Below are 15,755 nucleotides of genomic sequence, written 5' to 3' on the forward strand. Positions count from 1 at the left end.
ACCCCGCGGGGCAGCTCCGCCCTAGGATCAGGCAGCCTGCCCTCCTGAGCAGCAAGTGATGTCTGGGCTAAAGCATGGGAAAACCAGCAACTGAGAGGGATGTCTCCCACTGCACAAAGGGACAACCTGCAATCCCACCTTGTCCAGAGCGTGCACACAGCACAGACAACAACTGGCAGGAGAGTTTCAAGGAGACTAACTTCAGGTGCATTTTTTTTGCCTGGCAGCTAAATATCCAGTGGTTACAGCCAAGTCTGCTTTTGAGAGCTGAACCAAAGCAGCCCAGCTGCCTACTGAGCTCACAGTGGGGGAGCATGTTCAGGTACAACGTGGTCCAGCATCGCATGGTTCCTCGCCTCCAGGGAAACAGATTATTTCCTGCCTTAAATAATGTAGTGGAGGAAGAATAAAATTATAGGGTGGGTCACAGAAGCAAAGTGAATGGAGAGAAACCAACAGCAAAGGGCCTCTGAGAAGATTATTTGTGCTTTACCGAGTTATGAAACCACAGAAGGTGTCAAAGCTAAGTCAAGTGCAAGCCAGGCGGAGAGGAAAGCACTTCATCTCTCCGAAAGAAAGTTTCCCAAAGGTTATTGCACAGGCTGGGGAGAAATACACAGAAGTGATACATTTCTGTGAGGGCCTCATACCACTCCTGGTACTTAATCCAGAAAAAACTGTTCTTTGCTTGGAAGGAGGCATCACCTATCCACCCATGGATGGCCATGCTTCCAGGCCACTACTTCAGTCCTTCGACAGCAGCTAAGCAGAGTTAGACCAAAACCAATGAGCCTATGGCCACGCTTCTGTGGCTTCTGGTCACAGAAGGCAAAAAAAAACCCCACCCAAAAGGCAATAGGGCTGAAAATTCTTGAAATATTTGAAATTCAGACAATAGCAACATGGCAGGAGAAAGCAGGTATTTCACATAGTAACAGATACCCAGACAGTATAAAGTCAGTAGTGCATCGGGGTCATGGCAGCAGCAAAGCCGCAACATGAACACTGGGACGTATCTAAGGGCAGGAACATCTGCATGGGAGTGTTCTTCCTTTTCTATACGTGGGATAGGGCAGAGGGAGAATTAAGTCACTTCAAAAGCATCGGGCCTTTGGGGTTAGAGCATGGGTTGATTCATGCCTTTGACTTCAGGTGTGAAAAGTAACCACAGCGCAAGGCCTTTCTGTATGTAACCGCTGCAACTACCTGAACTTGGATATCCCAGATCTATAATCCTTCCCATCCCAGGGGGAATTTCAAGCTTCATGAACTTTCACTTGTTTTCTAGGAAGCTGTCCCAAGCGCATAATTTTTGGTTTTATTTGCAAAGGCCACACATTTCCTCTCCATTTTGCAACAAGTGTGGGGGCTCTGTCTGTGAAGGCAGTGATCTCAGAAGTGCTCTGCAGTAGCATTTCCAACCATTTGGCCAACTATTTCCAAGCCACATCCCAGATTATCACCCACCTGAACAAGTGCTGAACTGAGAGGAACCCCCTCTTCCTTGTAGGTAATTTACCCCTTCCCAAAACTTAGTCTCTCAATCACCGTGCAAATCAGTGTGGACACAGGAATCAGGCTCATACTCCAAAGAAAACAAATACAGATAAGAAAAAAAAAACCCCTCTCCTCTAGATGAGATCTGCTTCAAATTTATCACCTACTCAAGAGATGTTTATTCCAAAGGGCTCTGTCTTTGCCCTTCCTTCTGTCTCAGCATGAGACACACATCTATTTTTGGCAGAGCTGAATATTGTACCTGGAAGTGAGCAGCGTAAAGAACAACTGCAGGCTCCTGACCATGAGGGGTGCAAACCTCCCAGAAGACTGCGTGTTCCAGTAACAGAGAGTTTACCACGTCCTCTGTGAGATGCCAGCCAAGATTTGTAGATGTGAGTCATGATCAAAATTTTTCAGCTGCATCCAGCCTGTTCTGCCTACATTGCTCTTTAAAAATCAGTTTCATGTCTCCTCTACTGGTATCTATCTTCATGCTCCTTCAGCAGCCGCCTATTCTCTGTTTTGTCATTGCTTGCATCACATTTCCTAAAGGGCTGAAGAGTAATGAGTCCTCTTACCCCTTTTCTTGCTGCATCAGAAGTTTCTAATAAGAAAACTGCGCTGTTAAAGGCAGCGGCTGCACAGCCCCAAGAGCCCAGAGGAGCTGAAGGAGACGCATGACCTCTCCGGAGGCATCTCACCTTCCCTCTGGCCCCTGGTGTGTAGAGAAGCAGCATGATCCCCCCACACCAGGACCCCAGATTAACTTCCAGTGTGGACACACCCCTTCCAAACGAAGTCTGCCTCATTTTGCCATCATTAACAACACATGAACAGCTCTTCCCTTGAATGTTTTCTAAACCTCATTCAAAAAGCTGATAAAAAACCCAGGAGCTCAAGCTTTTCTGGGCCTCAGGAGGAGCAGCCTGCGTGCACCCTTTCTCCCCACAGCTCCAGGCAGATCCCTCACAGTTGTTATCAGTGGGGAAGGCCACATCTGGCTCCGGGGCTGGTCTACTAGGGTCAGACTAGAGTCCATTAGACCTTCTTTTCCATCAAAACCCAGCAGGTATCTCTCAAATATCAGTAGCAGCAGGACTCTCCTAAAGAACAGGAGCCTCACCTCGTATTTCGCTCCAAGCTTTCTTTGTGGAAATTGAATGCATTTGGCTTTTTTGTTTGTTTGTTTATTTTATCTGAATAGGACACCAGGTGGTTTTAAAGCTAACCCAAAGCACAGATCAATTCATCACCAAACCCAATACAGCAGCTGAAGGGATACAGACTGACTTCTCCAGCTCCCTCTTTCTGAGAGGTTGTTTCTCTTAAAATGTTAGTTAAAAGTTTTTGCATAGCAACTCGCATGTAACTGTGTGGTACATCATAAATGCTGGCGAAAAAATATAGGCAATAACATTGGATTCAAACATCGGAAGATCTTCCTCCCTCCCTGTACAACCTTAGCAACAGCTCCCTACATCCGTCAGTATTAATGCCCTTATAGCTGTGACAGGTCTGTGGTGGCTAAGCAGCGCGAGCTGGCAGGGAGAGGCTAGTACTGTTACTGTAATTACTGATAGCACACTCAAGAGCACACTTGTTTTTCCAGCTGTATCTATGGCTGAAGCAGTGGGTATTACCTTTCTCCATAATTTTTGCCTGCAGGATGGATTCTGACAGACCAGCATCTGTGGATACATTTACTACTACAGAAATTATGCTGGGTCCTCACCTCCTTTTTTTCCCCTAGCACCATTAACTTGAGTAGCTTGGGGAACAGCTGAGGGGCTGCTCCAAAATTTGGTGTGCCCTTCAGCATGTGTACAACACCCTGTCATAAAAGCAAGCAAGCAGCACATCAAGCAGAACCGGCGAGAAGCCAGATGTATCAATTCCACAATGACTCAAGGACAGCAACCTAAACCGAGACAATTCTAGTATAAAACTATTCGCAAAAAGAAATTGCACCAAGTCCAAAGATTTTGGCCATAATTTGCAGCCAGCTGGCCCAGCGGGGCCTCTTCCTGCTCTGGTTAGTCAGCAGCCAAATTTCCATTGCCTTTGCTGGAAACACCTGCAGAGCACCACAGCTGTGCCAATCTGCTGGAGGCAGCAAGGCAGGGATAGCAGTCCCATGTGAAACTGCAGCCGGGAATCCGATGGGCACAGAAGACACACACCCGTGCTGGGATCTGGCCGGCATGGAAAGGGAGCAGATGGGAGGTCTCAGCAGCTGAGCTGGTAAGCTAAGAGCTATCTCCAAACTGAAATGCTGAAGATCAAATGCTAAAACTAGTGCAAGCGGTGTGGCTGTACTGGAGTAACCGCATTAGCCAGGAACCTTGATGTTGACCTTTGAGAGTCCAACTGTCCTTCCTTCTTTCTTCTTTGCCCATGTGCTGTCATCTTAAGCACATCCCTTCCTCCTGCTCTCTGTGCTTCCTCGAACACATCCACACTGGAGAATGAATGGCCTCCCCAGTCAGCAAGCAACATCGCCGCAGCAAACCACCCCTTCAGCGGGCAAACCAGTGGGTGGAAAACATGCACAAAGGCACACGTCTTCCTGGCTGAGGGAGTGAAACAGCAAAGTTGTCACTGAGCCAGGAGATAGGAGGCCTCCAAGTGACAGACCTAAAGTGGCTCTGCGTGGGTTCATTGCTCTGTTGCTGACTGACATCAGGCTCTTTGGGCTCGGAGAGATCTGTTTAATTTTAAAGGGAAAACTCCTCCAGGGATCTCATTAGCACTATCATGAAAGACAGAAAGGAACTGGAGGTTGGTGGAGAGGTGATGGTGGGGAGGGAAATGGGACAGAAGCAGTGCCAAGCTGTGTTTAAACTGCCAGGGGAAGGAGGCTGGGAGCACTCTGCCCTGCGGGGATAGCCTCGCTGCCCCAGGGAAGGGCTGCCTCCTTCCCCTGTCCGCTGGGTGAGTGGCTGGGGTGGGAGGGCAACGTCCAGGAGAGCAGCTGCCCAAGAGCTCAACCCAAGGCACCTACTCACCCACCTGCGCTCCTGGGGCAGTTCTCCCCTGCCAAATCCCTCCTTCTCCCTGTGCTCTCACTCTTCTTGGGGTCCGTTCTCCTCCCCTCTCCCATCACTGACTGGGCACTGTTTTTAGGGGGCAGCAATTCTGGCCAAGTTCGTGCCTCTGCAACAGGCAGCAGAAGACGAGGTACCCACGGCTGTGTTGGCAGTGGCAGGAAGCGCAGTGGTGTTGTTACACAGCCATCCCACTCTGCAATGCTGAGGACTAGTCTGACACAGGATCCTGGCAGCCCTACACATTTCAAGCTGATTGCTCCCTGAAAGCTGCTTCCACCTTCCTGAAGACTCCATTGCAAGAAGGGGGTGAAGTAGTCTGTGAAAGAGCAGTTGAGTGGATCCAGAACATGGGTAGATATCCCTCTGTTAGGCTGAGAAAAGTCACAAAAGCAACACACAAAAAGCAGGAAAGAACCCACAAAATTAGGAGGGGGAAAAGAATCCAACTTGGTTAATATGAAGCAAAGCATCTCAGTTATAACTGCAAATCAGCTTAAGGAATTAAAAGAGACATAACTTAGGCTCCCTGTGCTATTGCTCACCAGAAGTAATATTCATTGTTACAATTTCTTCTACGTAGCACCATAAAATGTCAAATAAGATTGTGCTTCTTTCAAGGACAGCCTGTTTGAAGCAATTGGTGAGTCTTGCTTGGAACACCTGGCCAAGGACAGATGCATTCATCTCCTCATGTCTTGAAGAAATCGAGGAGAGATATTTATCGAGGAAATGAGTAATACAAATGGTTTGGCTTTCAGCTGATTTGGAGACACATACAGCAGGTTCCAGCACAGGTTTGTAAAAAATTAATTAGCAGTGAGTGGGAAAAGGAGTGATGAGCGTTATTCTCTGTGCTGCAGTCTTGTTTAACTTAATAAAAGTATTGAACTTGAAGATCCCAGTGAAACACCTCCTAAAATTAAGTGTTTCTCCAGAAATGGAGCTGTTCATTTCACAGTAAGAATGATAAGGTTCTAAACCCTATCATGTTTTGGTTCCTAACACCAGATATCTGATAAAATTGTCAGACTCCCCTCAACATTTAGCTTGATTTCTTATCGTTAAAAATCAATGGGATTTTGGAGCCTAATTTATCCAGCTGAGCTCTGCTCTGCTTCTGTAAGCACCTGAAGTATGAATATCTGCCATAAAATAATTAGGTTTGTTCTAAATTTTAATGGAAATCTAACAATAAAAGTTTGGAGAAGATAAAATTCAGAATTTTTCCAGGAGGTTTCTTCAACTTGCAAGCCCCCCAAGAAAGCTGTGAACCAGAGGAAAAACTACATCGAAGCAGTGGGCCTGGCAACCCTGGTAAGGGCCACCACATAATGATATTCTCCAACCTACATGTCTCTTTTAGAGCCTGATACCTCATTGAAGAACAGAACATTTATAATTGCAGACAGTAAAGCATAGCTTTAATGACTGACAACCTGCCCGAAGAGGGACTGGAAGCTCTGCTCATTCCTGGGTGACTACTTCAAAGGGAGCAGATGGGCCTGAACTGCAGCCCTGGGTGACTGCAGCACCCTTCCCAGTAGGGCTTCAACAGCGGGAGCCCAGTCTTGCATCCCTCGTGCAGGTACTTTCCTTGGGATTCACTCCTGGTTTCCATAAGCACAAAGGCCAAAGAGAATTAGGCCAGCTAAATTCATAGTGATGCATCAGACTCAGAGCACTTTTAATTCCCCAGGAGGCAGCGACCAAAACCGACTGCTGGGTATTAGTCCTTCAGGTCACCTTTTAATGTCACAGGGCAAGTGACAGTCACCATAACCCAAGTTGGGCAACTACTGCATTGGGCCAGTTCCCACCGCAGCCAGTGGTGACCTTGCCAACGAAAACCAGAGCAAGGAAGTTCTGGGTATAAACAGCAGCAGAGCTCGTTAGAAGAAGCAAACCTTTGCTGTAACCAACCAACACCAGATGATCCCTACTGGACAGCAACCACCTCCATGGTTCAAACATCTCACAGAAGATTTTCTCACATCCATCAACACCCCGGGAAGGTAATCACAAGGTCTTGTGCAGTGCCACAAAGATAACAGATTGTACTCAAGCAACAAACACTGGCTTCCTCTCTGTGAAAGCAGGGGCTAGTGGGTAGGGAGAGAGCTGGAGAAAGCAGCATCGCCCCCACAGAATCGACCAAGCCACCCACAGTCTTGGGCATGCTGATATGTGAGTTCTGCTTTCTCTAGGCACTCTGCATTTTGCAGAAGGCAGCTACCAGTGCAGCTGGCACCAACTCCGCAGTTCCCCTGTGGACACCCCTGCAGAGCCCTCACTCATGAATCTATTTCAGGTTGTTCTTAAACCGCCTCATACAGATAGGAAAAAATCCCGTCTGCTCAGCTGGTGCATTTGAAGTGTTAGAAGCATCACTAAGGCGATAAAGCTTTTCTTCTCTTTTTTTATCCCTCCTGTTTAAAAAACCCCAAAACTTCTCAGAAGCTGTAGTTCCTCTTTCTCTTGCACACACATTTTTTCTGTCAAAAAAGCTCACCCGCACTGCAATCATAATCTGTGGGGTTGTATGTCTGTAGGTAAAAACACACAGCTATCAGGCAGAGGCACAGGCCTTACAGTACCAGTCAGGCACAGAACAAAATCTTAACTTCCTCCCTAGGTCTAGGGCATACCGTGCCAAGCTTGTTCAATCAGTCTTGTTACAGTCAACAGCACTTGGACATCCATGCCTGCACAGGGGCTGAATTTGGGATGGGCCACTGTTCAGCTGGGGTGGGGATGTAGGTCACCCTGGTAGGTATAAATCATCATGGTTGATGTCCCAGCAACTGACACTACGTCACCTGTCACCCATCCTGAGAGTCAACACACCCCAGGCAGTTATATGAGGACCACAGATGCTCCTTAGGTGGGGCTGCCTGGCAGAGTCCCTCCATGGACTATGTGGCGTTGAAGGTGGTGCTAAGAGAACAGTGTCCTTCTGAGAAAGTCACGTCTTTTCAGAGTGAAAGCAAAGCTCCAATGACAGAAACAAACCAGCGTCTTGCTCACTTCTCATGTGACACATCAGGGCTACGTTCTGTCTGTGTTTGTTTCAAAAGGAATTGCAGAACATCGTCTGAAAGTCCAGGTGTTCTCTTCCTGTCTTCCAATGCAACTTCTTCAGCTGGCTTTGAAAAACAAGCAGTAGCGGGGTGGTTTGGAAAGATCTTACACCCATCTCTGTTCAAGACCACCTGGGCCATTTGCAGGCAACGCAATGCGTATTTTTTTCCATCCCTGTTTGCTAGCTCTGAAATCTTCTGTGACAGACATCGTGATGCAGCCTCATAGGTGGGATCCATTCTGTCTGGCCACTTCTTGCAATACATTTTATAGAAGCCATCAAGAGATTTCCTGATGCTGGTATCTTCTGCACTATCACGTTCATACATCCATGAGAGTGCAGCATCACTAGGTTCAGTGGGCTCACACAGTCCTGCTTTTGGATAGCATCTCACATTTGCTTTCTCAGAGCCTCCAGCAGAAAAGCTCACAGGAACTGCAGAGGGTAGATTGCTCTCTCCTGCAAGCACAAGATCAATGAAACTCATTAGTCACCAGGTCACACATGTGGCAACATCTTTTTTTGTCCCCCCTCACTGCAGCCTGGCAAACAGGGTCTGTACAGGAGTGCACTAAATACTGCTTTAAACTTGGCTGGACTGCTAGAGGGGCTTGCTGCATAGACTCGTATAAGATGTGCTCTATTTGGGGATGTCACAGCTGTCCCAGTCTCAACCCTCTGCAGTGACTGACCCTACTCAGTGGTATGGACCTCCTGGCTCCTCTCAGTCACATTTCCGAAGAGGTAGAAATTGGGATGTGCTGCTGCTGGAGACAAAAGCTGACCCACAGGGAAGTCTGGTTTGCATTTGAGGCAGTTCTGCCTCTGTTTCAGTTTTCTCCCTTCATACCCAGGTCTAATCCTTCCCTTTTAATAGCTCTCAATTTTACTCCTACAGCGCAATGTGCAGACCTGTCCTCCAGCTTTCAGCCAGATCTAGAGTCTATAAAACAACACTGCACAGAGTTTGGGAATGGGAACTCCAAAAGGGGACCTTGTGCTTCCCCATGAAGTCCCATTTTTGCAGCCCAGCTGCACTAAACGCTCTACCCACATCCTGCAAGAATTTTTATAGATAAAATTTATGTAAAGGCTGAGGATCATTCATACCTAGCTCTTCTCTTCCTTCCTTGCTGACCCACATCTCTGGACAACAGTCAGGGCTGTGGTTCTCTTCTGCTCCAATGCAATCAAGGGCAATGCTTTGTACTTGTACATAATTAATACAGCAACAGCACAGAGACGCTTGGCAATGATGTGACCAGGATGATCAGTAAGCCACACAGAGCTTCTAGTAGGAAGAGCCTCCATAAAGAGACCTTGAATTGGGCTCTGGTACCCAGGGAGCACCTCTAACTGCAATCTCATCGCCAAGCCTGCTGCATCAGCCTGTTTGCCAAGCACCTGAGTCACCGACAAGAAAATTTTCCAGGGCTCAGCCAGAGGTTGCACAGCCGTTATCTGCAAGTTACATAAGCAGGACGCAGGGAGTCAGGAAATAGCGTGGTCTTTTTTAACTTTGTGAAATGGGAAGCAGAGTGGAGTCCTTCATTTTGGTAAGAGACCATGTTCAAAGGAGATCACGGTATGGTGGCAGAAGGCTGTTCTTTCCCTCCCAGTACACAAAGAGCTACCCTCCCCTTCCTGAGTGGTCAGAGATTCATTAAAATGAAATTAAGATGTCTGTGCAGCCACACCGTACATTGCCTCTTTCTTCCTCCCCCTACTTCCAATCTTTGATCTTTCTTTTCAACTTCATTTCCAACTCCGCAATTTTAAACAAATTTTCCTCCTCTTGCAATGTGTCATTTCCAATGTAGTACAAAGAAAAGATTATTGGCCTTCTTTTAACATCAATATATGCCATGAGAGTAGCAAATCAGAGCTAATCAAAGAGAACAAGTCCATTTTGCCTCAATAATCTTGCAGCCTTGGTGCCTGTGTTAAGTTAGAACTGAAGCCCCATGCATCTCCGATAATTCAATCAAGCGGCCCTTGCGCTCAGACTCCTGTGGCAATTGCAAACCCCTGTGCCGTGCTGTCGTCTGTTGTCTTGCTCCTTCTTACGCACAGCTCACAGCCATGTTTCATGAAAGAGCAGCAGCTGCCTCCAGCTACAAATTTCAACCCTGCACGATCTGGAAAGAGCAAAAACCTGTTGGTTTTCAGGTATCAGGGGAGACCTCTGCAATGTTGTTCTGTCTTTCTCCCGTGACCTTAGATTGGATACTAGGAAAAATTTCTTCACTGAAGGGGTCATCAAGCACTGAAACAGGCTTCCCAGGGAAGTGGTGGAGTCACAATCCATGGAGGTATTTAGAAGATGTGCACATGTGGCACTGAGGGACATGGTTTAGTGGTGGACTTGGCAGTGCCAGGTTTATTGTTGGACTCGGTCATCTCAAAGGTCTTTTCCAACTTCAATGATTATATCCTATTCTAAGCCAGTATGACCTATAAAACAGCCATCCTGCTGAAGCACAATCCACCAAAGAAGTGACTGGTAAGTACATCAGGGGTATATTCTGGGGTTTGATTAGTCAGAAAGTACTCAATTATATTATTGGGAGAACAGTTTTCTTTCAGTTACTGATTCAAATTTATGTGCCTATTTTTCAACAGTAGGCCCTATCCTCTTAGTGGATTACTTTTCCAGCAAAGCCTTCTTAAGGCAAGACATGAAAAGTTAAACACAGAATCCCCAGAACCAATCTATACCCCACAAAGCTGCACTTTTATTCAGCTTTCCTGACAATTCCCCAATACCTTCTTCTCAAACTATGTGCCAAGACCAATCTTTGCAAATACACCCAGCCCCTTTCCTCCCCAAAAGGTACCAACTGAGATAGATGTCCTTCCTCAACACCCTCTAAAGAGCTGATAGTGCTGTTGTAACGCACAGATCTCCTACGTGATTTACAAACCACAGGGCACAAGTTCGGTAGCTGGATGCCTGCAGGGTCCAGAAAACTTCTCAGCTGGGGCACACACACAGCACACAAGCACGCCACGTAGGCCAAGAAACTTGCTGCTAAAGGCAAAGGCAGCATTAAACTAATCAATCCTTTTCCCTCTCCATGCACCTGAGCCCCTCAAGAAAGCCAGGATTCCCTAACAACACACAGCAGCATTGCTTCAAAGCTTAGACCTCTCTGGCCAGCTCTCAGCAGCACGAAACAAGTAGTTTTGTAAACTCTTTACCCTTCCATGGCAAACTTAACAACACAGCTGTCACACACCCTTGTGCTGGCTTGGCCCAACACCTACAGAAGTCAAGGTGAAGATGAGCAGGGCTGAAAACTCACACTCCGTTCAACTGCAATGGAGTGTCATCACCAGAGAATCTGGCTCAAATTATTTTTAGCTATTTTCACTCATTTATACTACACCGAGCATGTGTTAACGGGAAAAAAACCCACCCAACAAAAAAGCCTCAAAAAACTGAAACAGGTCATTACTCATGTCTTGATTTCATTCTCACATGATGGATAATCACTAGTAAGAATGCATATTATTTCATCTGCACCTCCACTCCATGCTAATTGAAGTTCAGCATTTGTAGCTTATTAGTAAAAGACCTGGAGGCTGATAAAAGGATATTCTTTGTGTTTATAAACCTGCTCATGAAAATTTAAAGTCTCCATCTGGTACAAGCACGTAACCCCACCGCCTGAAGCACATAACCAAATCCTGCTTTGGACCTGGGCCACCTTCAGCAATGCAACAACTGCAATATTATGATTTGCACTTCTAGAAAAGCAGCTCATTTAGTGGCCAGAGCCTCCGTGTAACTGTGTTTAAGCACATACAGTTAGGGTGTAAAATAAGGCAACCTTTCAAGCAGCTGAGCTGCTATGCTGCTGGCTTTCTGGGGAAAGAAATCCCCGCCCCAGTTCAGGTGGACAGTGATCCCTGCAGCTGCTGGTGCTTCCCTAGAGCTGGTGTTGCTGTGATCTCTGTCTCTGTCCTTTGCAAGGACTTAGCTGGAAGCCAGCAGCTGCTAATTCTGTAGTTACAGGTGGATTTGTCCAAGCCCTCTCCCATGCTGTCTTGCCTCCCCCACGGGAACTCTGCGCGTAGGACCTGTGGCTCCCCTCCTGCCCGGTACACAAAGGCCCACCCTATTATGAGGGTCTGAGAGGTTTATACTGTAGACCCGAGTATGGGAGAGCTAAACCACAGTGTTCTGCCATCAGCAGTTCTGTGAAAAGGGCAATTACATCGCTTGTTTTAGGGCAGGAATCATTTGCCCTAGGGCTTAGGAATGACTCATCCCTGGCGCACAGATGGAGCTGAGTTCCAGCCCACCAAAATGAATGCCAGTCCCATACCGGTCCCAGAGCTGCTCTGGTGCTCTCAGGTGTTAGACATTACCCGAGCAGCCACATTTGACAAGGACAGCAAGCACTATCTCTGAACCGTTCAGCCCTTGATGCCTGTCAGCCATTTTATTGATCATGCTGTGGGTAACTTGGAGCAAGGGCTGAATTTCTCTGGGTGCCTCTGTTGTGCCAACCTAAACAAGGATGAAGAAAACTATGAGACTGAGAAAAGCAAATAGTTTTTTTGAACAGAACTAAATTAATCTGGAGACATACAAATTGCCGTTATGTTCACAGTAGTGATTGATGTTCAACCAGAGGTTGGTTAGGTGATGCCAGCACACATCCCTATGCTGTAAACTCAATGACAGGACTATTATCCAGAGTATCTCGGTGGCAGAGATATTCAGGTACTCAGCTCGGAGATGGTGTACTGCGAAAACACGCGTCTGCTTCCTGCTACAGCCATGCTGCCTGCTGCGAAGGCCCAAAGAGACCATTAGGGTCAGCTTGTCTGAACAAATGTCCCTGAACAGAGAACCGAGCAACGCAACAGTGGAAAGGAAAAATAAAGGAAAGGAAAGAGCAAGACAAGAGAAACTTTCCCTGGGTAAGACCATCCCAAAAGTAGCCAATACTTTACCTACTCTCCCTGGAAGTAGATGGGGCTGAGCATAGCCGAGTACAGCTTTTTTTAGGAGTAGCTGAAAAGCAGAAGCAGGAGATGCGTTCTAGCTGGTGAGACAAACTGCACACGGACTCCCATATCAGAGCTTAAAATACAGCCTTGCTCCAGACACCACCCTGATTTTATGCCAATTTCAAGATCTGAAATAGACCACAGATCCTGCCTCTTGGCACATCACAGTTAACTGGTGCTCCCAAACTTCTCCTCAAAAGAGGAAGACTGAAGACTCTCCTCTGATGGTCACAAAATCAGCCACTTCTTGCCGTGGACACCCCAGCTGCTCTTTCTACCCACACGAGTCTTCTCCCCACTGTGACTTGTTACAGTTCAAGTCAACACATTCTCAACATCCATGGGAAATGATGAGTCATACAAGAAGGACAAAAGTTACCAGGTGATTTGGTTGATGGTACTCATTAGAAAAGGGCTGCTCAGAAGTTCTCACAGATTGTATTATTTCTCTTTTCCCATTAACCTGCCAGGATGCACCTGAGGTGAAAGCAATCATCCACAATTAAGAAAGCATCCCTAATTTTGTGGTCGCTATTAAGTGATAAAGCAAGTGAGCACAGGTGCCATCCCTGAGGGTTGCTACAGGCCTCTCACCACTCCTAGAAAAACTCATCTTGCCTCTCCATCAGACACATCCATATGGCATGGGAAACCACACGCAGAAGTGATACTACTTGGGCTTGAGCAGAGCTCCCAACTGACAGCAAATTTGTGCCAAATCACATGGTTTGGGGATGCATCTGTCTGATGCACAGGAGGCAAGAACAGGTCCCATGTCACAGCCAAACTTCCTATGTGACCATGCACCTTACAGTTACATGTGTTGAGCACTTGAGACAACTAACACAGAGAAAACCATCTTTTTTTTCTTTCTACCTGGCTGATTTCCAGTGGGAGTGTGCGTATCATCGTGGTAATGCAATTCTACTCTGCTCTGGGAAGAAAGAAGAAATTTAGGGAGCATTTAGCAGGAGCTCATTACACCCCAGTCTCTCACAGTACCGTAGCCTGCCAGTAATCGTATACCTGAGCACTCAGGCATTGCAAAGCTAGACATTTGGGGACCAAATCCTATTGCCCTTACTTGCATTAATAAAATTCCCATTGATTACAACAGTTATAAACCCATGCCTGAACTGCTGATTACATCCCTTTACAAGAACTGGCATATATTTGCATTGTATGATTTCCATTACTAACATTTAAATTGGAATAGCACCAAAAAACCAAGTAAAAACAAGTATCAAAAAAACAAGTATCATTCTTCTAGGTGCTCAACAAACACCTATCACTGAGTAAATGACAGATCCTACAACCTTTGTTTTACACTACTGAAGAATTGTGGCAGAGTTTGCAAATTCTCTGCGCACATCTCTGCCTTGCAGAAAACAGCTGTTTTCTTCTTGCATCGTTGTTTGGGAAACCTTCCAGCATTTAGAACAAAGGCAAAATGGAATGTTCAATGACATTATCATTCAAAAAGACTGTTATAAGCAGAGAAAATTTGTTCCTTGTGGGTATTTAAATTGTGAACTGAAAGTGAAAATAAGAATATAATGAGCCTTGCTACTTTGCTGTCTCCCTGATGACACACAAACCAGCTTTCTCCTGCCATAAGATGCAGTAGGCTATAGCTCACAAGACAGTATCTGTGAGAGACTGCTTTACACATGACATAACCAGCTATATTCTTCATCCACCAGCCCACGGGAGAGGCACATGTTGCTGTGTCTGATTGCTGAGGAACTGGCTGGGAGCTGTGCAAATGCTGGCTGCTCTGTCAGGAGACCTGGGGGAGGTGAGCGTGGGAGGGTGGGCAAAAGGCAGCAAGAAGGGAAGGATGAGACTGGAGGAATTTGGGGATTGGAGTAGAAAAGGGAGACAGTGACGGAGGAATAGCACTGGGTATAGCCCAGTACTGAGTCAGGCTCTGTGCTTTTTTCTTCTACTTGCTGCACATCCATGGTGTGAAAAGCTAGGTGGGGTTTAATTTGTGTGGGATAAGACCTAAGCAGTTATTCTGGGGAAGCATAAACCCTTCCCTTTCTGTCGTAACTCCTTTAGGAATTTGAAATTCAAGAAAAAAAACCAAACACCCAGCCCTGCAAATGGTAAAGTTCTTTTGAAATGCGATGAGCAGGCATAGCACATTCCCCCTAGACACCCTTCCAAATGACTTGGTATTAAGCTCTGCCCTGCTCCAAAAGTTCACAGCTGATGCCTGCTGTGCTATACTTTAAGACAGCTGGAAGACTCAGCTAAATGAAATCTTTCAGAGAACGCACTAGTTAAGCATGCTGGATTTAATAAACCACAAAGCGAGTCAGCTGCAGTATGAACTCCTACAAATTAACACTCCTTATTTGCTGAAAGCTAAGAGATAGGCACCACTCTCATCTCACAAACCTGTTCCTAAGCAACCAAGCCCCATGGGCCAGGGCAATAGGTATGGGCAGAGGCAGCATCATAAATACCATCACTTATTGCTGCGCCCCAAGAGCTTGCTGGCCATATATCCTCAGCCAGGCCCCAGAACAGCAGGCATTGGATGTAACTGTGAACAGCTGCTGAAAGTGCAACAGCATACAGAACATCTCTCATCACAAAGATTCCAGGTATGCCTTAAGAGATGGGCAACAACTAACTGTGGGGCCTGAGATTTTATTTTTACAAGGCAAATGCCTCTCTTGGAGTTCATAACCATTCTAAAAATAGAAACAGCAAAGTTAAGAACTCCGCAAATAGGTTTATTTAGAGTGGTTTAATTTACATGATGCTGTAGCCAGTAAAAAACCCTAAAGCATCCTATTTGTCTCAAATTGTGATTTTTAAAAAGCTTCTTAAGATCTAAGGTTAAAGATTCTACTATCAAGAGTAACCTTTCCCTGGAACATAAATAATAAAAAACCCTGTTTGTGCAGCTGAAAACATTAACTGTCAATTAAAGTTATTATCCAGCAGATGAGGGCATCAAGGGGCTTTATTAAACTGCAACTATCTGTTGCTTTCCCATTACATATACAGTCTTGGGAACTGACAGCCAATCTGACCTTGTCTATGTAACACCACAGGCACCGATTTCCAAAAGGAAACTCTGACAAGGCTTG

General features: G+C 46.2%; 2 protein-coding genes across 14 annotated transcripts in view; both read right to left on the reverse strand.

Annotated features, from left to right (window-relative positions):
• CHGB (chromogranin B) overlaps positions 1–15,755 on the reverse strand; it is a 112,065-nt gene that overhangs the window by 22,210 nt on the left and 74,100 nt on the right. The window lies entirely within an intron of this gene.
• SHLD1 (shieldin complex subunit 1) overlaps positions 471–15,755 on the reverse strand; it is a 32,971-nt gene continuing 17,686 nt past the window's right edge. The window contains exon 2 of the mRNA XM_055713223.1: positions 471–8,085. Coding sequence (XP_055569198.1) covers positions 7,568–7,954 — 387 coding nt within the window. The 5' untranslated portion in view covers positions 7,955–8,085 and the 3' untranslated portion in view covers positions 471–7,567. The remainder of the gene's footprint in view (positions 8,086–15,755) is intronic.

The sequence above is a fragment of the Falco cherrug genome, chromosome 6, assembly GCF_023634085.1.
Source record: "Falco cherrug isolate bFalChe1 chromosome 6, bFalChe1.pri, whole genome shotgun sequence".
Lineage (NCBI taxonomy): Eukaryota > Metazoa > Chordata > Aves > Falconiformes > Falconidae > Falco > Falco cherrug.